Source organism: Meriones unguiculatus, chromosome 8 (genome assembly GCF_030254825.1).
Source record: "Meriones unguiculatus strain TT.TT164.6M chromosome 8, Bangor_MerUng_6.1, whole genome shotgun sequence".
Classification (NCBI taxonomy): Eukaryota; Metazoa; Chordata; class Mammalia; order Rodentia; family Muridae; genus Meriones; species Meriones unguiculatus.
In genome coordinates, this window is record NC_083356.1 from 8,197,752 (window position 1) to 8,222,259 (window position 24,508).

A 24,508-nucleotide genomic window follows, 5' to 3' on the forward strand; every position below is an offset into this window, starting at 1 on the left:
AATAGCTCAGCAATTTAAGAGCACAGTTGTTCTTGTTGAAAACTGAGTTCAGTTCCCAGCACCCGAAACAGGTCTTTTACAACCACCTAAAACCCCAGCTCCAAGGGATCTGACATTCCTCCGACTCCTGAGGGCATCAGCACATGCACATGCACACACATGCACGTGCGCACACACAGAGTGATAACGAAGTTGCATTCTTTTCTCACACTATTCCTCTGCTGAAGCCCCACGAAAGGCTTTGCTCCACACTGCCTTCCCTCTCCCATTCAGGCTCAGAGCGCAGCAACAATCTGTAACCCTGCTGGTTACAAGGAAGACAGAGGTGAGCTGGATGTCCCTGAAAAGATGCTCTAGCTTGGAAATGTCACACAGTACCCCTGCTCTCGCCGGACCACCCAGAACACAAGACCAGAAAGAATGGTGAGGCAAATATATCTCATTAACTACATTAGTGAATAAATTATACCCCCCCCCCCGCATAGACACATGCCCCACCAGAATACATCACCCACAAGAGCAAGGGCCTGGAGTGTTGTGTAATTACTCACTGCTGTATCCCCAGAGCCTAGAGATGCTCCTCTCATACACACAGTCCTCTAAAAGCACTCCTTCAATGAAGGCAAAAACATCTTCTCTTAAGGCCTCTCGCAAATCTAAAGCTAACACATGTCTAGACCTGCTAAATTACTGAATCTGAAGATCTTCCCCCACCCACTGTTGACAGTTTTCTTGAAGCGGTGTAAAAATATTCATCTTTACATCCTGTTTGGGCTGTCAGCTAGAACCCAGACACTAAATAAGCGTTCTGTCCTCTTAGGCTTGGATTGTGTTCACAAAAGCACTTGTGTCTACAAAATGCAGTGTCGGGGACAGAATTCAGTCACGGCACAGCTGTAAACGGAAGCAGAGCAACCTGGAAATAAAGGGGTGGGGCCATCGTGGGGGCTGGCAGTTGTGGCTGTAAGGGAAAGAACCCGGGAAGTGTTCTGGCACTGTCTACAGCCTCCTCCTCATGTGGACAGAACAGCTGTTCATCCCGAGAAAGACTTCTCTTACTGTGTGGGAATCTGAGTCACAGCTCTAAAGGACAATTGTGACTGTCCCCATCTGCCTCCTACAGCATGTCCTTCAACAACTCCCCTGCTCCCAATACCACCACAGAGCAGCTCTGTGTCCGAGGGCCAGGCACAAGGAAGGGACAGCCTTGAGTAGCATTTAACCCGCTCAGAATTCAAGCTTTCTCCTAGACGTAGAAGTAGAAATAGGAGAAGGTCAAGTTCAAGGCCAACCTGGCTACATGGTCAGTTTGAAGCCAGCCTGGGCTTTGTAATATTAATTAGAATAAGTCTTTAAAAAATGAAGTCAGAAGCTTCATTTCTCAAGGGAGGGAGGAGAGTGTCATTGTAACCGGGTCTTCGATACTTTTCGAATTGTTCTTTGTCCCACCCTTTACTGCCCATCCTCAGTTTCACCCCCTATCACTAGAGAGGAGAGAAAGGATAGAGGGGAGAGAGAGAGATCCCTGAATCTAACTTCTTTCATTTCTTTTTAGAGCATGACTGCTAATAAACCGTGACCAATCTCCCTGAATGACCAGCGACCACCAACCCCACCTCTCAGGGCCCTAGCATTTATATACCCCCTGAAAAGTTCCCAGAATTCCAAAGGTCACACACTCATGGAAACTATCTGCAGCTGGAAAAACCATGCCTCTTCTAGAGCATGAGAGAGGTCATAGGCAGCAGCTGCAAAGCAGCCCCATAGCCCCACACCTGGGACTAAAACAAAAGCACATTACAATATTTCTGTGGGTTTGTTTTTTTTTTTTTTAAGGAACCAACCTTCCTGAATTCTCACTACATGGCTGGCACCATAGAGGAAGCCAAAGGTGGGAAGTTCCTAGGAATGAGGAAAGTCCTAGATGAAGCACTAGGACATAACTGATTATGCCCCCTCTCAGAAGCAGGGCACCATGATGTCTCTAGAACACCAAATTTAATACACCACATTTAAATTAGCAACTGAATGGGTTCTGCAAAATGAACTTCTCCAGCCTTCCAGCCCCACCTCGCCTCTACTTGTGTTGTCTTTGTGCTGGCTCTGCACTCACCCCTGACCTCTGCTCCTTACCAAGTGCTCAAAGCACATCCAGCCTGTGGCCTCTGCATGGCACATGTTCCCCAAGAAAACACCCAAGTGGCTGCTTTGTCTTCTTCAGACCCTTATTCAAGGGCCATCGTATTACAGAGAGAATTCTGTCCAGTCCCCACTCCACGCCCCACTTCCTGCTTGCTTAGTTGCCGTGGCATTTTCTGTCCTCTGACTTACAGACAGAGGTCTGACTTCTCTGTTTGTCTGTCTATTCTTACTACAATGAAAGCTCCAAACAATCAGAACAGAGACTTGGATTTTCAATATGAGACCTCTCAAGCCTAGAATATACTCAGAGTTTGCTGAATGAAAGAGGTCAAGCCTATCTTTAAGGCTCCTGAACTTGGCAAGTCAATCGAGACAGACAGGCACGACTCAGAGCAATCAAGTCTCCACGAAGCTTCAAAGAGGAGCTCAGTGCATTGATGCCTTTACGCTTATCATATGTGTCTGTGACATAACTCTGCCTTTTCTTGGTCTCTGTGGTACTACGATAAACATTCGTCTTTCGGAGAATAAAGTGGGATGATGTAGTGAAAAGGCAAATTTCAGCTTTAGAGATAGATCGATACAGACAGTGTTCAATATATGACGGGGAGGGGCTCAGAGAACAAGGGTTAAGTGAGGCTGTGATTATTTTAAAGCGGGAGGAGGGCAGGGAAACTGTATCATCTTGGTTTTCCTCCCTCACCTCTCTGCCTCCTTCTCCATCTGTCCTCACTGGCATTGCTTCTAACATAAGCTCAGTCACTGAGTCCAGGTGTGTCCCCACCTGTGGCAGCTTTCTGCCGTAGGCCAAGTACCTAATCTTCAGTCACCTTCCTTCCAAACCTGACATTTGTCATCCCTGTGAACAAAGACTCTTAATTCATTTCTTGATGTTACACTGTAGGTTTTCCTCCAAAATAAGCATGTAGCATTTTCAATTTTAATTTTAATAAAGGAGTGATATGCTTTGTGGCTTCTGCTGTTTCAGGATACTTTAAGCTCTTGAACACGGCATTCAAGAGCCCCCATGATTTATTTTTTTTTCCTTAGTTTTATCGTGTTTTATTTATTTATTATTGTACAGCACCTGTTTGGTTTCTTTTTTTTTTTTTTCAATGCAGTTTATTCAGGAACCTTGAACAATCATCTGACCCTGGGGAAAGCCAGCCCACAGCTTAAATAGCCTCTGGGTAGCCAACCCCAGCGTGCCACATGGGCAATGCAGATAGGTCCACATACATGGAAGCAAGCCAGATCCTCAGCCTTAGCCAAATGTGGAATTGTTCGTGACAGAGAGCACTCACCATCGGGAAGGTGGAAGGCGGAAACCAGCTCCATCTTTAAGGCATAGCATTCCGCAGCTCTCTACAGTTCCCCCTTTTTGTTTTGGACGCATCAGGCAAGAGTAGAGGTCTGATCTCTGATATTAGAAATAAATTGGGACTTTGTACTGATGTTTGGTTTCTAATGAGAGAGAGAAAGAAAAGGTGTGGATTTGGGTTGGTAGGGAGGCGGGGATGATCTGGGAGAAGTCGGGAGAGAAGAACCCTAATGAGAATATATCGCACAAGAAATACCTATTTTTAGTTTACAAACTAATAATAAAATAAAGAGCTTCCATAATTCCCCTTGATGTTTCTGTAACCTGCCTCCCATCTACCTAAACCTGCAGGCCCAGGAACACTATCTCATTCACACATTACTGCAGACCACTGCCCCCCTTCCTTCTCCATAGGCTATGATCACCGGCCTCGTTTGCCCAACTTTTCACTCGAACAGCAGATTCTCTGTTGGTGCCGCTCACACCCAGAGACTTTCCATTCTCCACCACTGACAAGGGCTCGCTGGAGGGATTTGTAACAAGGATGCTCTGGCCGAACTCATCCATCCCCAGAGTCCACAGCCCGTGCCAACCCATGAAGCACCGCAAAACCTCCCTTGACCAAAACCTCCCGTTGGGAACAGCTCTTGCGTTTTCAGACTAGATGGCCCACTCCACCTCTTGGCAGTTGTCCCCGGCTGGCATTGCAGTCACACTGCAGCGCTGTTGTCATGCGTCGGCAGCCGATGCCCGTTCTTTTTAAATACGCCCGTTGTGGATTTGCGCACTGAAAAGGTCTCAGGCAAACAAGTCCTGAAACATTTGCCAGCTACAACGGTGACAGATTGCTGCCGTTAATGGGAACAAACGGGGACAGGCATAAGAGGAATGGGGTTAAATTAGGACATAACCTTCCCTGGACAGCGAAGCAGGTTCAAACCTGCACTCTCAGCCCACGGTCAGCTCTTCCGCTGGCTCATCCCGGCCACACCCTCAAGGTCACACAGAGTACAAAACGTAAGTGCGCTGGGCAAGGGAAAAATCTCGGCCAGTCATCACATTCCTCTCAAGCTGAAGGAGCCTTGCTGCAGGAAGCACCTTTGCGATTTCTCTAGGCTCCACAGCAATGACAGCCTCTGCCCTGAAACTGAGACCTTCCTGCCCGGTCAATTGAATGACTTCCTATAACCCAGAGGAAGGGCTGTCAGGTGGAGGTGGTGCCAGAAAGCTCTAGACACTGACAATGTGGAGCAGAGCAGTAGGGAGTGGCCTGGCCCGACCTACTCCCAAGCCAGACCAGGCTGGCCACTGCCTGTTGGCCATCTGGAGTGCCTGGAAGGCGCCAGTCTGGAAATCAGGCTTCAGCTGAGGTTCTAAACTTTTCTGCTGGCTCTTCAGAAGACCTTGGAGCCAAGCAAATGACCTTTGTGTATTTTTGTATACCCATCAACAATAAAGGCAGGTCATGACCATGAGAACCCAAATCAAAAACAATGGAGCTGCCTCTCTCACAGTCATAACCCGATTATTCACAGTCAGGAGCAATCAAGTTTGCCTTTGTTGAGGACCTCTATTCTGATCTTGGGTGCCCCTCCATGTTGTGATAGCTTTTCTTTTTCCCCTTCCATCTAGAACCCCCTCATAGCAAAAGAGCCCCTGGTGAGAGCTTTCTCACATCCTCCCACTCACCACCCCCCTAGCAGATTTCCCTCTGAGGGGAACAAGCCCGCCCACCGATGTCACTGTTAACATCCCTGTTAGTCCACTGAGCTCCCTAAGTAGCATCCTATTTTAACTCGTGAAAATATCTTCCACAATGACTCTAATTACAGCAGTGACAGAGAGGAAGGGAGGAAAAGAAAAGCAAGCCAGAAAAAATAAAAGCCAGCATTCTCCCAAATCACAAGCCTGCTTCAGTCAGGACTAATTGCCCTCTGTTGGAAAAACAAACAATGTATTAATTCCAAATAATCCACAAAGCAAGCTCTCTGCACTGCCAGCTTCGCCACTAGCTGCCAAGATCTACCCTGGCCAGGTCCACCTCACTAACAGTGCCCTGGTTCTCCTCTCGCCGGGTGTGTGGGTTCAGCTGCCTGCTGCTATTTCATTTGACAGTGGCCTCCCTCAGGAGCCCCTAGCATTACCTTCCCTTTAGAGAGTGAGAAGAGGAGATGGAGGCAATATTCAATCTGGAAAGGAAAGAGTCCCTTGACCCTGAATGACTCATCTGTACCAAGAGCAGGAAAAAAAAAATTACCTAGAAAGCTTCCCTGGGTAAAGGCTGCTGAATCCCAATGCTCCTTCTGAGTTAGTGCAGTGAGTTCTTGAGATACCTTTCCACTTGGCTTGTAACCGGCCTTGAAGCTGCAGCTGACTGCCTTTGAGTGCTAATGGATGCGTGGCAGACAACAAGCTAATAAAGGCACCTCACAAGCAGGGACAGGGCACAGTGGCAGCGGGATTCCCAGCCTCACTTTCTCTTCCTGCTCTCTGAGAGAAAAGGCGTGACAGTCATGGAGCAGTTCTTCTGCAAAGGGCTCTGCAGTTCAATGGCCCTTTCTGCAGCACTGAGCATCAAACCCAAGGCCGCACGCTTGCTGGGAAAGCGCTCTACAACAGAGGTCTGCACTCACCCTCAGCAGCTCGCATACATCAAACTTCCCTGTGAAGAACAATCCTCTGTTGATTTTTTTTTAAACATCAGTATTTTTTCAGTTTGCCTCTCCTAGCCTCTTTCACACACCTGCATATCTGTATGTGGGAGCTTTGCTTCTCCTACCAGGACACGCTAAGCTCTTCAGTAAGGTCTTCAGTCATCTCTGGTTCTAAAAGTATTTGCTCTGTGGACTGTAACTGAGTAGTGACAACTCAAGCACTTTCAGAAATGAAGATAGTGACACTCAGGATATATTTGGTGAGAATGAAGATGATGATACATTTATAGAACCATTGTCTTGAGTGTAAAATACTTAGTAATACTTTGACAAAATTTAAAGCTATCAGTAGTATAAGTATCACTTGCAGATATGTGGGTCAAATTACTCCTTTAGAAGGAAATCCTCATCATCTTGGTCATACAATACTAAAAACTACCAATTGTATATATTTCTGCTCAACAGTCATGAATATATTTTCCAACATGTACTTCTAAGAACCATTATACTAAGGATTATTCATTTATTATCAGTAAACTGTTCAGATCTCAAATTAACACAAAGCAATTCAATACATACCAATGGCATTGTATTGAAAGAATGTGGTTTTTTTTTCAAAGTACTTGATTTGTTTTTATGTCTTAATAGTCCTGTATCACCTTAACTATTTTGCCCGCATTTTCTAGATTGTCTAAGTCTTTCCTATCAAAGTAAAATCACGTGTCTAGTTCAAAACACAAGGAACTTTTTCAAAGTAGACTTAAAATTATGCGGTAGAAACAAGCAATTAGCATTATTTAATTCATTAACTCACACAATACTGTCATCACTCTCATTGACCAGCTTCTATTACAATAAGAAAAGACTATAATTTTATTACAATATTATAAGAAAAAGATTAGACTCAGCTTTCTAAAATCTCATGATATGTTGAAATTATTCCTCCCAACAACCTACTGTTTAAAAGTAAAGCAATCAAAAGAAAAAGAATAAAAGAAAGAAAAAAACAACAGAAGAGAGTTTCCATAACACAAACTCAAGACAGTTCTCCTGCGCTATAGCCATCTAGCGCCCATTCTCAAGCTGCAGAAACCAGTCCTTTGTTGTCACAACCCTTTAAGAAAGAATCATGATGCTTTAAACAAGACTTGGATACCTGGGGGGAAACAAGATAAGAATGAAGGTTCTTAACAGTAATCAAACAGAGATCCACTGTCCAGTGTCTGTAACTCTGAAACTCAAGTCTCCTTGTTTGTACAAATGTGTCAGCAAGGCCTGTTATCAGCACCCCAACTCACACAAACACCAGAGCTGTTTTTAGTCCTCATTTCCCCTGCCCATGTGGTATCTACAGAAACAGATGTCCAGCTACTGTTCATATTAACATGTTTGACAGTGAGGTATTTAGCAGGGTGACCTTCTGAAAAACACTGAAACAGGCACTAAATTTAAAAAAAAAAAAAACAGGAAACAAGCAAAAGAGTTTGGAGGAAGAGCAATGGCCCAGGTGCTTGGTGAGACATGCAGCATAGTCTTCATGACACACAGCCGCTGCCTATACGCTCACCACTTAACAGGACCTCAGCCTCTCTCCTCACACTGCCAGGCACCTCACCCAGGCTGCCTCGCTCCCATCAGTCTCACCCTGACTCTCATTTTTCGGGTCCTATCAGCTCTGGAAGCTTCACATCCTCACCTCTTCCCATCCTGCTTTATTTCCCATCATGCTCCACTTCCCATTACCCCATCCCTGGAGCACCCTGGACTGAACCCTCTCAACCCCTAATTAATGAAGGTGGTTGCTGAAAGACCTTCCTTCTCCTTCACTCCTCAATCTCTCCCCTCACAACTCCCCTCTAGTTCTACCTCAACAGAAACCATTTCATAGTTTCTTCAGATTTTCCCCAAAACTCAAAGTCCATAAAACTCTGCAGTTACAACACTGACACTTAAAGACCAAAGAACTTAGACCCAACTAGCTTTTGCCCTGTCTCTCCTGCTCTTCCTTAATACAAGCTTCTCATGATCTGGTTTTCAACAAGCCCAGGATTTCCCTTCCCACCACCACCTCATAGCTAAAATCCTGAACTGTTCTCTCCCTTGCTCCCACCATCTACCGCAAAGCCCTGCCTCTGTAGGGAAATCTTCGGAGCATTTCTACCTAATCCCACTCTTGCTTTAGCCTCAGCTGAATTCCCACATGGGCTTCCTAAACCCCTGTGAACTCCCTCTTGAATTCCTCCAGCACACAGTGTGAACTATTCATTTGATACTTGGTATGCATTTCCTTTGATTATCGGAGTTTTTAATTTTCACGCCTATGTATCTTGTCTCTTTAACCAGATTTTAAACTCCATATCTCATATTTTATGAATGAACAAATGAATACCTTTCCATAGTTTTCAAGAAAAAGGCAACATCAGCATATGAAAGGCAAAAATCAACATATGAAGGACGAAGAAATCTTTATACAGTCCTTTAAATTTATTGAATACTGGGTGTCAAGCACTTTTTAGACACCAAGAATTAGATGAAAAAAAAATATATCACCATCATGGGGCTTATAATATAGCATGGAGACAAGACATCAATGAAACAGTGGTACAAATAACTGTGTATATAAATTCTGTTGAGGCCCCGGCAATATAAACAGGCTGGCCTGGCTAGTTTTATGTAAACTTAACCCAGGCTAGAGTTATTTGAATGGAGGTGACCTCAACTGAGAAAAGGCCTACCTAAGATCTGCTATAAGGCATTTTTCAAATTAATGATTGATGGGGGAGGGCCGGGGCCATTGTGGGTGGTACCACCCCTGGGCTATCGGTCCTGGGTTCTATAAGAAAGCAAGTTAATGAGCAAGCCAGTAAGTAGCACCCTCCATGGCTTCTGCACCAGCTCCTGCCTCCCAGGTTCCTGCTCTGTTGAGTTCCTGTCCTGACTTCCTTCCATGAGGAACAGTGCTGTGGAAATGTAGGCTGAGTAAACCCTGTCCTCCCAAGCTTTTTTTCATCTTGGTGTGTCATTACAACAATAGCAACCCTTCCTAAGACCCAGGCTTAGGACTATTTGCAGATGCTACCCATGGCAACCTATTCTGAGTCTGCCTAGCTTCAGCCTCTTCCAGCTCCAACTGGGTCCTGCCTTCCGAAATACACAGAACACTCTTTTTGTTGAAAGAAATGGATAGCTCCTTCAGGCAGAGTTCATATAACAATCTGTTAAAGGGGCAGTTTTAGAAAAGAAAGTTGAAATAGACAGATGCCCCTCAAACATGTCAGAAAACAAAAACAGAAGACAGAAGACACAGTAGGAAAGAATCTATGTGTAAATTCATTTGCTGCAATCTTGGTATTCTAGATCAATCTATTGGTACAGTTGCTTAAACCCTTTCTGCTTTGCCTCACTGAAATACTCTCATGAATCAGACTACTCGGGTTCTCAAAAACCAAAATGAAGTGAAGATAGAAGGAGATGGGAGGTGGGCGTGGAATCTTGAAGAAGTTAGAGTGGAGTGGGGAGTGAACAGACTCAAAATACATTATGTGAAAGTGACAAAGGATTGATAAAGATATATTTTAGAGGAGGACAGGGAGTATTATATTCTAAACTTGCTCTTAAGCTTTTCAGCACAACTCAACAACAGGAAACCCACATATGTACTTGCCAGGGCGCTGTACTCGGCGCTGCCTGCTCAAATGAAAGAAAGAATAAACCATTTACTAAAACTGATGGCAATGAAATTCTAACATTTTTTCAGAGAAAATTCACGCGTGGACCCTGAAATCTTCATTACTGAACACAACCAAAGCAGGTAATGCTCCCCACTGCCCCGTCTGCGGGGATCCCAGGTAGTTTCAGAACTGAAAGTGCAGCTCACGGAATCAAAACATCAGATTCTCCCTCCCTTCCTTGACTTCCTGACTTCCTGACCCATGTGTCAGTCCACATACGGTTGGGAATAACTTCAATTCATATTAAAATAAAATTCCATTGTTTAATAAACCTAAGATATTAAAGTCCCTTCTTAAATACACACAATTTTTCTATTCATGGGTAGAAAAATCAATCATGCCATAATATATTATTTGAATTCATATTAAAAGAGAAAAGCTAGACTCATCCAAGCAAATGGGGAAAAAAGAGACGCCAAACAGTGATAATTGATGACTCAATAAAGCTCTCTCCTGAGAAATCTTTATTCGATATTCAACAAAAGCTAGTCTTGAACTAAAGACACTCCTTTGACTGTACTCCTCAATCACCTGCCCCTGCTAGCATGGTGAAGCCTTTAATCTTGGCTCTTGGGAAGCTGGGGCAGGAACATTGAGAGTTCAGGGCCACCCTGGGCCACAAAGCAAGAGCCTGCCTCAAAACAGACACCACGCTGCTTCCTACATAGCTGTAAAACTGCAACTGTGTCTCACAATAAATAAATCAGTAAGTGATAAGGCCATTGAACAGGTGCTCACAGGATCACAGCAGTAGCCTCACTTTGGATGTAAACTGATAGCATCCTGTCGTTCTTCTGAACTTTACTAAGAGTAAATAAAAAATAGGAGAGACTTAGAGTGAACTGAAGGGGGCATGGCATTTTGTTTAATATCTATGTCTGGCATTTTATTAGAGAATTACAAAGGGTGAAATCGCTTTGGTGACGGCACAAAATCATTCTGATCATTTCATAAGCCAGCCTGGTATTTCTGTAGCATGAAGTTCTGTGCTTGTCATTAGCTTCAGGTCCCTCAGCATGCACATACTGCCAGCAATGTCAACTGCCATGGGCTTGTAGCCTCACATCATTAAAGGCTTAAATATAGCTTTTTAAAATGAATTATGTATAAAGGCTAGTGATCTGGGAACCAAGACAGAAACATTTATCACTTATCAAGCCGATAGGAACATTTGTGCTTGCATTCACATTTGGATTCCTTTCTACCATGCTACCCGCTGAGGGCAAGCCTGTCACTCTGCTCTGCAGCGAGTGGTCTCATGTGGAAGGGAGAAGACAGCTGGAACAATGCAGGATGCTTCAGAGAACAACTCAAAAACCCTGAACTGGGATTTGACTAAGAAAGGAGTTGGCTGGAGTGTCAGAAGACACCTTAGTCACACTGGGGAAAGGGGGTGGGGTGGGGGCTGTGTAAAAGGATAGTGATGGACTCGGCAAGTTTGAGGCCAATACACTGCGCACTGTGCCGAGAGTCAGGCTGGAGTAGCCATCAAGAGCCTTGGCCACTGGATCCCATCTTGTAGGTGATGATGATACAGTAAAATCACTCCATCATCCGCAGAGGAGGAGAGAATGGGAAGGAGGAATGATCAGAGTTCATGAGCCAAGGAAGAGAGATGAAAAGAGACAGAACACAGGTTTGGAGTTCATCAGGAAGCTGGACCAGGAGTCCACTTGTCTCACTCACAAAGCCTACAAAGTATTTCTCCTCCTTTAAGCTGCATCATTTCAGCGATTTTGAATGAGGAAAAAAAAATTGTCAAACTGAAGTAACAAAACCGCCATAAAAATCTATTCTATTGTAAGCAGAGAATTTAAGATGCCCTTATGCATTATTTTGAAATAGTTCATACTCAGTACACCACTTGAAATCTAGAAAGCTTTTTCAGAGCTAAGCTACTTATACTAACAGGAGAACTGGCGGTGCAAGCCATGATTGAAATCTGGTTTTAGTTTAAGAGATAGAATTTATAAGAGACTAGCTTGGCAAAATGTGACAATTACAAAGTCAAATCACCTAGCATTATTATTAAGCCATTATTTTTAGCTCGATGGTTCTCAATTGTCCTTTCATAAATTCGGATGCTTTTTCTCCAGCCTTAAAATTCTGACCCATTTGCCACAGCTGCTGCAATTTTGAGAGTTCCCCAAATGGCTCGCCAACACCTCTAGCCACTGCCTGTAAGGACACCCACTGACTTCCCTCTCCAGCGGGCCCCACCTATTTTGGAAACTGAGGCTCTCACATTTGTTACCCACCCTTCTACAAACACGATTACTCCATACCGCACCACACTTGTTCTATATATGCTGTATGAGCCAACAAACGCTGTGTTCCTCTGTGTCTTCTGTGTCAATGACCTGTCTTTCCAGACCACAGAAGCTTGGAGCCCTAAAGACCACACCCTGGGGATCACCACTAAAGAAAGACTGTTTGCCATTCAACCACACCCTGCAAACTTTCTCTCTTTTATTACTTCCATTGCGCTTGAACTCTGGAATGTTCGGTTTTCACCTGTATCTTTAAGCTCTCGGAGGCTCCTGCTAGCCTGCTAGTTCCCTTCCTGTCTGGCTACATTCCACTCTACCAGCTTTTGTTTGCAAAATGCAAGTCTAAGCAATCACCCACTACACTTGCAAATCTACGTTCCGGGTGACTGAGCTCTGAAAGGCAAAATGCTGGGCAACCCCGTTTGGCACCATTCGCATACCCCGACGGCTCTCTGTGAGAGCCAGCAACCTGTCCACAGGCCCACTGACCTCCCCTGCCCAGCGCTCCCAACCTTGACCACAGGCCTTAAAGTCTCTTGTTGTCCCACCATCTTCGTTTTTGTTCTTCAGAGGAAAATGGGGCTTATCAGATGAGGGGATGTGCTTCACCCACCTCAGCATCATCTTCACTCAGGCCTGCATCTAAGGGGCAAGGATCTCTGCTCTTGTCCCCTGTAAAGCTATAATGCCTTCCCATATCCTAAGGCCAAGACGAAAGAGTCCTTCAGAGATGCAGTAGTATTTATTTGTTCTGTCTAAATCACCCCCAAGTCCCCCACCTTAGCTGTTGTCGTTGCTGAGAATAATATGCTTTTCGCTACCCGGCTTGTTATCATGCTGGTACAATCCTCTTTTATTAAGTGTCTTAGCAACTAACCAAGCAGCAGCCCTAACATCTGATTTCACCCTCCCAGCCTATCAGCTTATCAAGTGTTGTGCATGTGCCCATTTGTCCCCCTTCTACGGAAGGTAAGTATGCATGAGAGCAGCAGCTTTGCCTAGGACATGCTCTACTCTGGCTTCTGGTGTCTGTCGGATGACTATCCCTACTTCTGGACCATCTGAAGTTAAGTCAGCAGTATGAACTCGATCAACCTCTTCCCCGGGAGTCTGAACTTGGGCTTGTCTCACTGAGTGAATGGACACTGAATCTCATCCAGACAGAGGCTCTGGGCCTCTGTCCTTTTCACCCCAGAGTCCAAACTCAATTTCCTCTTTGGTAGCTATGAAATGCTCCAGTAACCTTATAACCGGTTATTCCTCTTTTTTTTTAATATTTACTTATGTATTTTATATATATGGGTATTTTCTCTGCATGTATATCTGCACAAAAGGGCACTGGATCCCATGGGACTCCAGTTATAAAGGGTTATGAATCAGCATGTGGATTCTTGGACTTGAACTCAGGACTTCTGGGAAAGCAGCCAGTTTTCTTAACCACAGAACCATCCCTCTAGCACAGCAGTTCTCAACCTGCAGGTCATGACCCCTTTGGAGGTCACATATCAGCCTGTATATAAGATGAATACATCACAATTCATAACAGTAATAGTTACAAGTAGCAGCAAAATAATTTTATGGTTATAATTCCATGGTGGCTGAGGGCATTTTTAAGCAAAATCTGATACCAATTTCATTTTGTGACCATTTCCCTTAAACACCAATTACGGGACAGCTGAAGAATCTGCTACAACAGCTCAGGATAGACGCGGGCTACAGGACAAGCTGCAAGCGTCTGGCCCTGCACTGTGGAAGTGGACGGCTCTGTCTCAGGGCCAGCATCACGGCAGCACAAGGCATGCTACTTACCAAATAAGCGCTGATGGAACAGGAACTTGCCAGCGATCAGTCCTATGAGAATGGCCAGTAGCCATAGAAGCACCTTCAGAATCCTCCAGCCAAGTCCTCTAGGGTATTTATTTGTTACAAATGAAAAACAGTTCCCAACAACAATAACATTGGCTTCTGTTTGACTGTGAGAAACTGGGTCCTCTGCGAATATCAAGAAATTGAAGAAGATGACCAGGTAAGCCACAATCATGCGAGACCAAGGATGCTGGAAATAGTAGCGGAAGTCTTTACCCATCCTTCAAGCCTTCGGTGCTGCTTGACCTGTGTGAGGAAAGAGACAGAGGGTTGAAGCCAGAAGACAAGCCGTTTCTCTGCTGTCCAGACCCACTCAGACCTTTAACAGCTCCACAAGAAGACAGGAGGGAAACACTACAGCTGTTCCTGCCTACGGCACCAGGACAAGCCTCAGGCTGAAGAACATTAGCTCTGTCCTCACATCATCCTACCATCTTTTTTTTTTTTTTTTTTTTTTTTTTTTTTTTTTGCAACAGGGTTTCTGTGTCCAGGGTTTCCCTGGAACTCACTTTGTAGACCAGGCTGGCCTCAGAGATCCACCTGCCCCTGCCTCCCGAGTGCTGGGATTAAAGACATGATCTGCCACTTCCCAGTTTATTCTTATCTCCTATCATTTGAGGGCTGCTGGGCAGATAATAAAAGAGAAGAAAGGAAGGGACACTCTCCAAACTGAGGTGATGGCCAGGCATGGTGGCACACACCTGTAAACACAATACTTGGGAGGCAAAAGCAGGAGTTTTAGGAGTTCAAGGCCAGCTTCAGCTACATAGCAAGTCTGAGGCCAGCATGGACTACATGAAACTCTATTTTTTTTAATGAGATCATGACTATGATGACATAGAGTGGGGAACAGAGCACAAAATCTTCATGATGCTTTCAGACATTTACCTTATGGTAATCCTGCAAAGCCATTTAAAAGTTCAAGTAAACTGAACACATATTACCAAACACCCTGCCCAAGTCCCTTTCTGCACAGTGGTGATGATGTCATTTGACGGATATGGGATTTGCTTCCAAATCTATTTCTAGATATTGTCAAATGGGCATATGGGCAGAAAATTCCCTTTAAAAGAATCCTTTACAGTCTGGTTAAATAATTTCAAGAAAGAGTTAATATACCCAAGTCTATACTACGTATTTTCCTGGGAGGAAGCAGAGTGGTCCAAACACCCTTCTTAACATTCCAATGCCCAGATCCTCAGTCCTGCTCAGGTCCCCCTTCTCAAGAGCTGCCCACAAGTCCCCTACACTGTAGCTCCTGTGGGGTCTGAGTCTTGTGAGAGGAGCCTTCATTTTTTTTGTCAGCTGGCTTGGCTCTTAGACTCAGGTACACCTGTTTCTTCAGCAACGATAAGTGTTTATACATTAAATAATAGATATTAAATAATAGATTTAATAAGTATATTAAATAATAGTGTGGGATATAATTTTACTTCCAGCCACCAGTTCATTTTGCCTGTTTCACAGTTTTAAAAAAAAAATAGTCCAAGAAGATTAAATAAGGAAAGAAAGGCCCTGCAAAGTCCACACAGCTGTGTGCTGGAAGTCTGCACGCATCATTAGTATGCCTGTTTTGGGTCATAACAACCCTGGGAATACTGTCATTACCATTCCCACCTCTTCATTTTACAGGGAGGGAATTTAGACTCTCAGAGTTTGTGTGTAGCGATGCAAGGGAGCTGTGCTCTGAGTCTCTGGAGTCTGACCCCAGGGCATGACAGCCAGCCCCTAGAGTAACCAGGTCAACTTCAGGCATTTTCCTTTCTTCACCAGGAGGAGCCAAGGCCTTGCAAACTTCCTAGATGTACCTTGTCTCTAAGAGGCAATGGCAGAAATTTTGTAATATATCCTAGTATTCCCCAAGGAGGAAAAGTATGTAAATGAAGAGTCCTTCACAGATCCTGAACACTTGGAGAAGGCAGGAGGTAGGGGAAGGTCATTGACAAAGGTTTTCATCTACACCTCACGGAAAGAATAAAGATGAAACATAAGCTAGAAGTGAGTGATTCAAAGCCAATGGAAGACCTGAGAACAGGTGTCAAGGCCCCACAACCCCATCCAATACTCCTGGCTCATGAATGTCAAGTAAAGCCATAATCTAAGTTGATGAAGATTTGGTACAGCTGTTACAAACAGGTGACGTTAACACACATGTGGACTGGCCACAGAATTCACCCAAACCGATGGATTGTTCCTGCATCTTCGATTCCCAAGCCTGCTAAACAATGTCAAGCCTCAGAAGATTTTACTGAGTGCCCAGTAATACCTGTTCCCAGGGCCTGCGGCTCAGACTTGCACATGAGCTCCAGACCAAAATAGGTGTGGTCCTCATACCAAAGAGCAAAGCAAAGGACACGGAACAAACATGAGTAAAATGAACGTCCGTGACAGTCAATGAGCCCGCTGTTAACAAAAGTTTCATGAAGAGTCCCTGGAGGTATCCAAAACCCACCACCATTGAGAAATTCCCAAAAAGTCTCCTACGTGCCTAGCAACACAGACGCACAGACACAGGTGTCCTGTCAGTCTCTCTTCTAGGTGACTTGTGCTCCCCTCTTGCTGGTGGTGACTGATGAGGTTGCCACCACCAACTCCTCTCCCTGCAGGAGCACAGGCCGGGGAGTGGGATGGGGCGGGAGAAGCCAGGGAGTGAGTAAGCACAGGCCCTTGACTCCTTTTTTAAAAAAAAAAATGAAATACTCTTGATTTGCGTTGCTATAGGGTTTTTGTTCTTAATATAATGTCCCACATGCCCAAGTTAAAAGAACACATTCAAAAACTCTTGGAGACAGCCGCTGCTACCCAGCACTTACCCTATTTTGGGAGGCAGAACTATGACACTGAAGAGGAACCCTACACCAGCGCACGATCTCCATTAATCCTGAGCGATGCTATGAACATTCCTGTCACTATCATGTTACAAATAAGGACATGAAAACTCTAAGCATCTGCCACTCATTCCCTCACAGACCCAACAACAACAACAAAAGTCAGAATTTTAATGCCCAGGCCTTGCTCAGCCTTTCTCATCTACCAGGGCTGGAGGCTGGTCCTGTAACGAGCTATTTCTGCCATGCTTCTAATTCATTCATTATCGCCTCCAACCATTTGGTGACTTCCATCCCGGCAGAATGAAGCAGGACCCTGATACTGATCATTTGATCTTTCCATGAGAAACATTAGTATAGTTATTGTTTTCTTATACCAGAAGTTAAAGTCCTTAAGCACTCATGAGGTTACTTGGGTATGTTTGCTCATCTCTATTCTGTGACTTTAGACACAAAGATGTCAGAAGTTTCTCTCGGCCTTGTGGCCCCGCTTTCTAGTTTTTGGTATGATTTAGGGTGCCAAAACTATGTCCACCTTTGCAGTTCATATTAAACCTCTTCATGAACCGCCGGTTCATTTGTTGACCCTGCAGTTAAGAATCTAGGACTGAGGCTTCCAATGAACTATGCTACGAGGCAAAGAATTTGCAAGCATTTTGGTTTTGTTTGTTTGTTTGTTTGTTTTTAATTCCAATCTCACAGCTGTGTGTGGGAATGCCTTTATCTTTACTCTTAGAAGTCCCTAGTGAAATCATCTGCATCCATGTTTCTCTTCTTCACTTGATCCTCACCAGAGAGATCATCGGGAGCTATTTCCTCCCAGCCCAGTGCCGAGCTAATCAATAGATGCCTACTGCATAAACTCAGTGGAACCCTCAGAAACAGAAGAGCTCTCCTTGTCTGAGAAGGCTCAAAAGACAGAGCCATATGACAGGAAATATGTGCTAAAGAAAGGAGAGAAGGCAGGCGACCAGCCCTAAGCCTACAATGATGGCACCACTCACGGTCCATACGGTCCATACCGTCAGCACCGACTCCCATTTTCATCACCATCACAAAGGGCTAACTCACTGGGTACTCAGGACACCAGATTCTATACTGATGAGCTTCGAAGTCATCTCTAGTAAACTGTAAGAAAAACACTCTTATTTTCCCATTTCACAAACACTGATGCTATCCCTTGGTGTCAGCAAGGCCACAGTGTCTGCTGTTCCAAACAGTCCACAGGAAGGCAACGGTGGGGAGGAAGCAGGGGAGCTGATGAGGAAGACAAATGCCTGGGGAGAGACAGGTAGAGGTCTAGGCAGCTTACAAAGCTCTGCTTCTAGACACATAAAAAGAATCCGTGAGATTTACCGGTAGATGGGATGTAAGGAGGGATGGTCTAGGCAAAAATCTAGAATGAAACTGACATTTTCCGAGCTGGAAAAACATATTTCCTGAGGTAAACAGAACTTCAAGGGATATAGAAAATACAGTTATTATCGACTTTTTTGTGTGTGTGTGATTTATATGCCTGGGGCTTTCGGAAAGTGCTTTTCACATATTATTTCAATTAGTCCTTACATCAACCATTGGGAAGGACATGGAGATTAAGTGAGGCAGACTCTGCCCAAGGTCATGCTGATGCCAACTGGCACAGCTGAGCACACCTGCCTCCACGTAGCCCGGAGCACAAACCCCAACCAACATTATGTGCCCATCTATGAAGGAAAGAGGTACGCGGGGAAGCCCTCAAGCTGCTCACCAGCCAACATTTCTGAGGGTGAACAGAAGAATACAGACAAGACAGAGGGGCAGCAGGCCAATCCTGCAGGGAGATAAAGAAGACGCCTTTCCAGAGAGAGCTGTCAGTACTGGAGCATCTAACTCCATCAAAGTAGAGATGGGAGAAAAGTGAATGACTCAAAGCCGCATCTACTTCCTGGGCCAGACCTAGGGAAGGACGGACACGGGCCTTTATCTCAAACTCATAGATAAGCGGACGAGTGTCAGAAGGGCTGTGGGTGGAGGCAACCCCTGGCTATCAAGGTTCTGGCTTCCACCCCTTTCACCTCAGAACAAAACAAGCAAAGGACAGGTATAGGAGTAGCTGAGCGTTTTTGTGCAACACAGCACTCATGACAGGTTTTATGGCATAAGCACCAATCACAGAAGTACAGTTGGGACTCTGCTTTCAGTCCAGCCCAGAGACCACACGGCCTTTAAAATAAAACGCAACCTTCTAAAGCAATCAATGCAACCACCTAAGTGGCTTTCTGCACAGGGGTGGGGACGCTATCTGTGGTACCCAGCTAATTTACAGGATCACATCCATAAATCACATCCTTCCTCTTCACATTGTATCAAAGTTTGGTAATTTTCCTCCCTTGTTTTTATCCTGAGGTCCTTGGGACACCAATCAAAGCAAGTTTTTAACCCAGAAGCCAAAAGTGAAGTTGGTTTGGAGGTCCTCCAGAAAGACGGCTTCTCGGTGAAATGGCAAACTGGGGATAAGTCCTATGGAGTTATGAAGTGGAGAGCACTGTTAGACCCTTCAAAAATGCATAGGCTGCCTTTCGGCAGCATTTGCTTGTCACAGCCATCCTCCGAGACAACAATATTCAATGGATTAAAGTTCACCCATGCCCTGAGTTATCTTTAAATTGACTGGCAGCTAAAAGGAAATTAAACAAGACTGATGGGTGCCGGGTTTTGATCACACAAATTAGATGGACAGTGGGAGGAATGGTGAACATTCTGAGTCAAAGTCTCCAACTGCTCTGAAACTACACAAAGATTGCGGAAATAAGAAGATACTATATCCATCATTAAAAAAAATCAACACGATAGAAATGGTTCTTACATAGATTTTTACCACTATATTCTGTAGATTAGAGCTTACTTCAGAAAATAAATCAAACCATAAAAGCTTCCTAGACTCGGGTGGGGGCACCTCATATTTTACATACTTCAACTCACTTTTTTCTTTACGTCCACACACTAACATCAAGGTAAGCATCACACACACACACACACACCGATGTTCCACAGAGCATAGAATGAATCACGGCAGCCAAGATATTCTCTCACGGGTCAAACACGCTCGCGGGCCTGTGTTATTGTTTTCAAAATAGAAATTGAAAACTAGTTTTTAATTCAGTCGCGATGGAGTTCGCGAACACACAGGCCTCCCCGTTTCCATCCTGAAAGGACACCTGGGAAGTGCAACCTGTTCCTTTAAGCAGCAGCCAGGGGGCTTGGGTCCCCGCGCCCCGGGATCGGCAGAGCGGGAAAGTTCCCGGGATCTGCCCGCGGCCCCTCCCCTGGATCCCGGCTGGCTGGGTCCCCGCCCGGCCGGCTCCCGCGTCCCGGGCCCGCGGGGCTGCGGGGCTCCGGCCTGCCCGCGCGGCTGGGGCTGCGGGCGGAGGGCTGCGGGCCGCGTACTCACCGGAGGGCGCGCGATCGGCCACCGTGGCGGCGGACGCAGGACGAGCGGCGACACGGGCCGCGGCGCGCTGCTGTCACCCGGCTATAAATACCGCGGCCCACGCCGCCGCCTACGCCGGGCGCCCTCGCCGCTCCCGCCGCGCCGCAGACTCGGCCCCGGACCGCGCCGGGCACATGCCGCCCCGCCCGCCGCGCCTCTGCGGAGCCAGACCGGACCGGGCCGGGGAGGGCAGGGCAGGGCAGGCACCGGTGATGCCGCGGCCTAGGGAGTCCGCCGCCTGGCCTCGGCCTGCGGGAACCGCATCAGCGGCGCCCTGCGGGGAACCTGCGCGGCGGCGGCAGGCAGCGAGGACCGCTAACTTTGTAACGCGCCCGGGTCACACGGCATCCCTGAAGCTGTGTCCTGATGTGGAGGCGTGGGGGTTGGGAGAGGAGCCCACAGGAGTGGGCGGCAGGAGTCTCACACCTGCCGCCTTCGGAGATTCTCTTCCTCTCTCTCTGTCTCTCTCTGTCTCTCTCTATATATATACATATGTATGTATTGTGTATATATTATATATAATTATATACATATATAATGTATGTGTATATCCTGTGTGTATACATGTTAGTGTATGTGTGCATACATGTGTCTGTGTGTATAAGCACACATGCATACATAGATATATGGGTGTGTTTATAAACACACAAATATGTATATATACATAGATATGTGTATATGTGTACACATATAGATAGGTAGGTGAATGTATCTGTGTACATATGCATTTGTAGTTATCTGTACATAAAGAGTATGTGTCCATAACTACATGCACACTTATAAACACGCATACAAACATACACTAACGCGTACATTGCACAAATAAGTAAGCACACACACACACTCATGCACACATGCACATAGATACACATAAGCACATCTCCAACACTTATCATCTGGCGACTACATAGTTCTCTGCAGCGTGTGTCGGGAGGAGCCTTTGACATGGCCTGAGGAACCCCTCTCTTTCCATTATGTATGCGTGCCATTTACTCCACCCCTAACTGCTACCTCAGCTGGTTGCTTTAATGTGTTAAACGTTACTGTATCCAGCGTGCTGACCGCTAGCGACTGCGTACTGACAGCCCGTGCTGCTGGAAGTGATCACGTTTTACACTGTGAAATGGAAAAGGAGATAATTCTTGTGTGCCAACAGTGGCAAATTTAGGAAGGCAAGGGCAGCCCTTTTCCTGGCTGGACTGGGGATACAGAAGTGAGTTTTAATGAGAAGAGTCAGCTGAGATGTCAGCAGAGTTTGAAATGGAGTGCAGAGCCAGACCTATGGGCAGCACCATCTGTCCCTCCTGCTCCATCCCTCCTACTGGCTTCAAGTCTTTGCAGTTGACACTGTGGCTGTAATTTATTTTCTGTAGATTGTGTCTTAGCCCGTCTCTTTCATGGTGCTGCTACAAATTCCCTTGAGTGTGTCCTTCGCCAGCATCCTGTGCATCTTACCATAATGTTTCTTTTCCACTTTTTTTCAATTTATTTTAACTGGCCCCCAACACACCCACCATGCTTTGAACTGCTTAAGAGTGGAGTCAGAATCTCACCATTGCCCCCTCAACAGGTAACGAATTCCAGTGAGTTGGGGATTAATTCCACAGATGAATCATTAGATTCTATTGTGCTTTTATCATAATTGGGATTTTATTATAATTAGGATTTTCCCCCCCAAACAATTATTAAACAGTGTAGTTGTTAGCGCACAGGCAGCCTGCTTCTGGGTTGCCTAGTAACCTGTGATCTCATCCTGTTTTGCCTACCAGCTGTGTGGCAGATGAGGTTGAGCTGCTGCATGCACAAGCTATAAAAGGACCAACCTGCCACTTTGTCTCTCTCTTACCTTGCTCTCTTGCTCTCCTCCCTTGCTCTCTCACCTCACTTTCTTTCTTGGGGACCCGTCACCCCTCTCTCTTTCCTTTTCCTCTCTATCTCTCCACCTCCATCCAATAAATCTCTTCCATATAATATCTGTTGTGTGCGTGGCACCATTTTTAAATAAATACTAACCGCTGTTCCTGTGCATTCTGTAATACTGCGTTTTCCCGGATCTCCACTTCAAACACTGTTCAGTAAGGCGAAACTTGAAAATGCGGCTTTGTCTGGCCTCCTTTGCATGGAGCTTCTTACCCTACTTTTAGACAGTTCCTTATTTAGTAATAACACGAGGAATAAGCTCAGAGAACATTTCCTGTGCTTTCGGTGTGTCTGGGGTTCTATTCTCCATCCAGCCTGTGTCAAGGAGCAGGCCTGAAACATCCTCCCTCCCGGAAGTTTATGGGCTTTGCTTGGGCAGCCACCGAGATGCTCCGGGCCAGCCTTAGTGAGGACCTGGTCGGACAGCATTTCTGCTTAGTGTGTGCCAGTCGCTGGAAGCACGGGACAGCACGTGCAAAGCAGCGCCTCTATGTTTGCCCTTAGTGAACAGAGCCAGGCAGTTCACTCCACGTCTCAGAAAAGCAAGACGAAAGGAGCAAGCAGCCGAAAGCTGGCAAGGTGGCTTGCTGAGTCCACACCTCAGCCTCCCCTACATCCTCTCCATCTATTCCGGAACATGTGGGTTTCACAGTAAGAAGCCCTGGAAGGCGGAATGTTGATAGGAATCCTGATGCTGCCACTTGCTAGCAGTAGCCTGAGGCAAATTGCTTCAGCGGGAATCCCTTGCTGTTTCCTTTCTTCACCACTGAAATGCTGACATGTTGAGACTGGACACAGATTTAACAGCCTATTTAAGAACAAATCCTGCTGAGAACTTAGACCGGTGCCCTCCCTGTTTGTTCTGATTCCATCCCAGTCCTCACTGTACATGACCTGGTGTGCATCAAACACCTTTAGCTTTGAGTATACAATAGGTGGTCAGTGAATGCCCGTCCTCCTTCCTGTCAAACTTACTGTTTTATGAAGGCAAACCTATTGATTCAGTGTAAGTGGTGACTGTTAAAGAGGAAAGGGCTGAAGAGACCACTCAGACAGTAAGGGCTAAGGCTCACAGCCAAGGAGGCCACAGACTGGCCCCTTCCAGCAGAGTTGGCCATCAATGGGTTTCAAAGGCGATAGCTAGAAGTTTACAAGAGAATTCAACATGGCAGGGCTTCTGATTTCCCATCCCGCCAACCAAATTCCAGTCTCAACAGCACTGCGCATCTTAAATGTGGGTTTAGTAAGTTGGCCACAGTTGAAGACAGAGTTGGGGTAAGGATAGACACTGTTTAATCAGCATGGTGGGAAAGCTTGATTAAAAACTGAAAAGACTGAGAGATGCCCAGAAGAAAAGACTTCTGGGTAAGTTTGTGAGGATTCCAGACACATTGGCACATGGGACAGTAACAAAGGGGAAAGACCTTCCCTGAATGTGGGTGATGTTATCCAATGCCCCTACCGGGCAGGTCCTGGTAAAAATGAAGAAGGAGGAAGCCAGCCAGTGCATACAAGCCCCACTCTTCCAGAACAGTTGGTGCTGCCATTACCCATGGACATCAGCCTCCAGCTCCATCTGCTCTGCCTCCCACCACAAACTTTCCAGGTCTTTAGCCTCGTACTAGGGCTACATCATTTGTCCTGAGGCTTCAGACTACCAAGTTCTCTGCTTGTCCAATATGCAGATGGTCATCGTTGGACTTCCTAGCCATCAATCATATCAGCCAGTCTAATAACACACACCTTTAAAATTGTGTGTATGCGTGTGAATGTGTATGTGTAAAAGCACATGTGTGTGAGTGGGTGTGTGTGTGAGTGGGTGTGTGTGTGAGATCTATCTGCAGACAGACTCAAGGAGAAGGGGAGTCATGGTTGCCTTCAACTGTATAGCCATTGATGACTCCACCAGGCCCCAATAGCTAGTTCCAACTCAGGAGCCACACAAATGTCCCTGGACAAACTAAATGGATCACAAAACAACAAAAGTCCTGGGCCTGGGGAAGTGACTGGTAGCCAAGGAGAGAGATTGAAAGGGGCAAGACAATAAGAGAAAAGAGAGAAGAGTGACCAGAATGCATATACACACTTCAAAATCGTCAAATGATAAAATTAACAAGAAATATGTCTTAAGGTAAAATTCCTATGTAAAAATTCCATTTTGAGGTTTAAAAATCAGAAATGAGTGCATGATCCATGTTTCACCATTTACCTTTTATGCCCTGATAACTGAAGAATACAACTTACTGGTGATTTGCTTGCTTTCAGAAAAAGGAAGTCTCAATACTTTTTTTTCAGTCACTGGTAGAA

At 45.6% G+C, this 24,508-nt stretch overlaps 1 protein-coding gene across 4 annotated transcripts in view; it reads right to left on the minus strand.

Annotated features, from left to right (window-relative positions):
• Tmem117 (transmembrane protein 117) overlaps positions 1 to 20,685 on the minus strand; it is a 429,918-nt gene extending 409,233 nt beyond the window's left edge. Inside the window, exons 1-2 of one of the 4 annotated variants that reach the window (XM_060388753.1) lie at positions 20,243 to 20,659; positions 13,928 to 14,230 (exon numbers count right to left, since the gene is read on the minus strand). In XM_060388753.1, the coding sequence (XP_060244736.1) occupies positions 13,928 to 14,204 (277 nt within the window). In that variant the 5' untranslated portion in view covers positions 14,205 to 14,230; positions 20,243 to 20,659. Of the gene's footprint in view, positions 1 to 551; positions 661 to 5,720; positions 5,830 to 13,927; positions 14,231 to 20,242 lie in introns of those variants that run through there. The other 3 variants (XM_060388756.1, XM_060388754.1, XM_060388755.1) reach the window with 3 other exon arrangements.
• Positions 20,686 to 24,508: the final 3,823 nt, after the last annotated feature.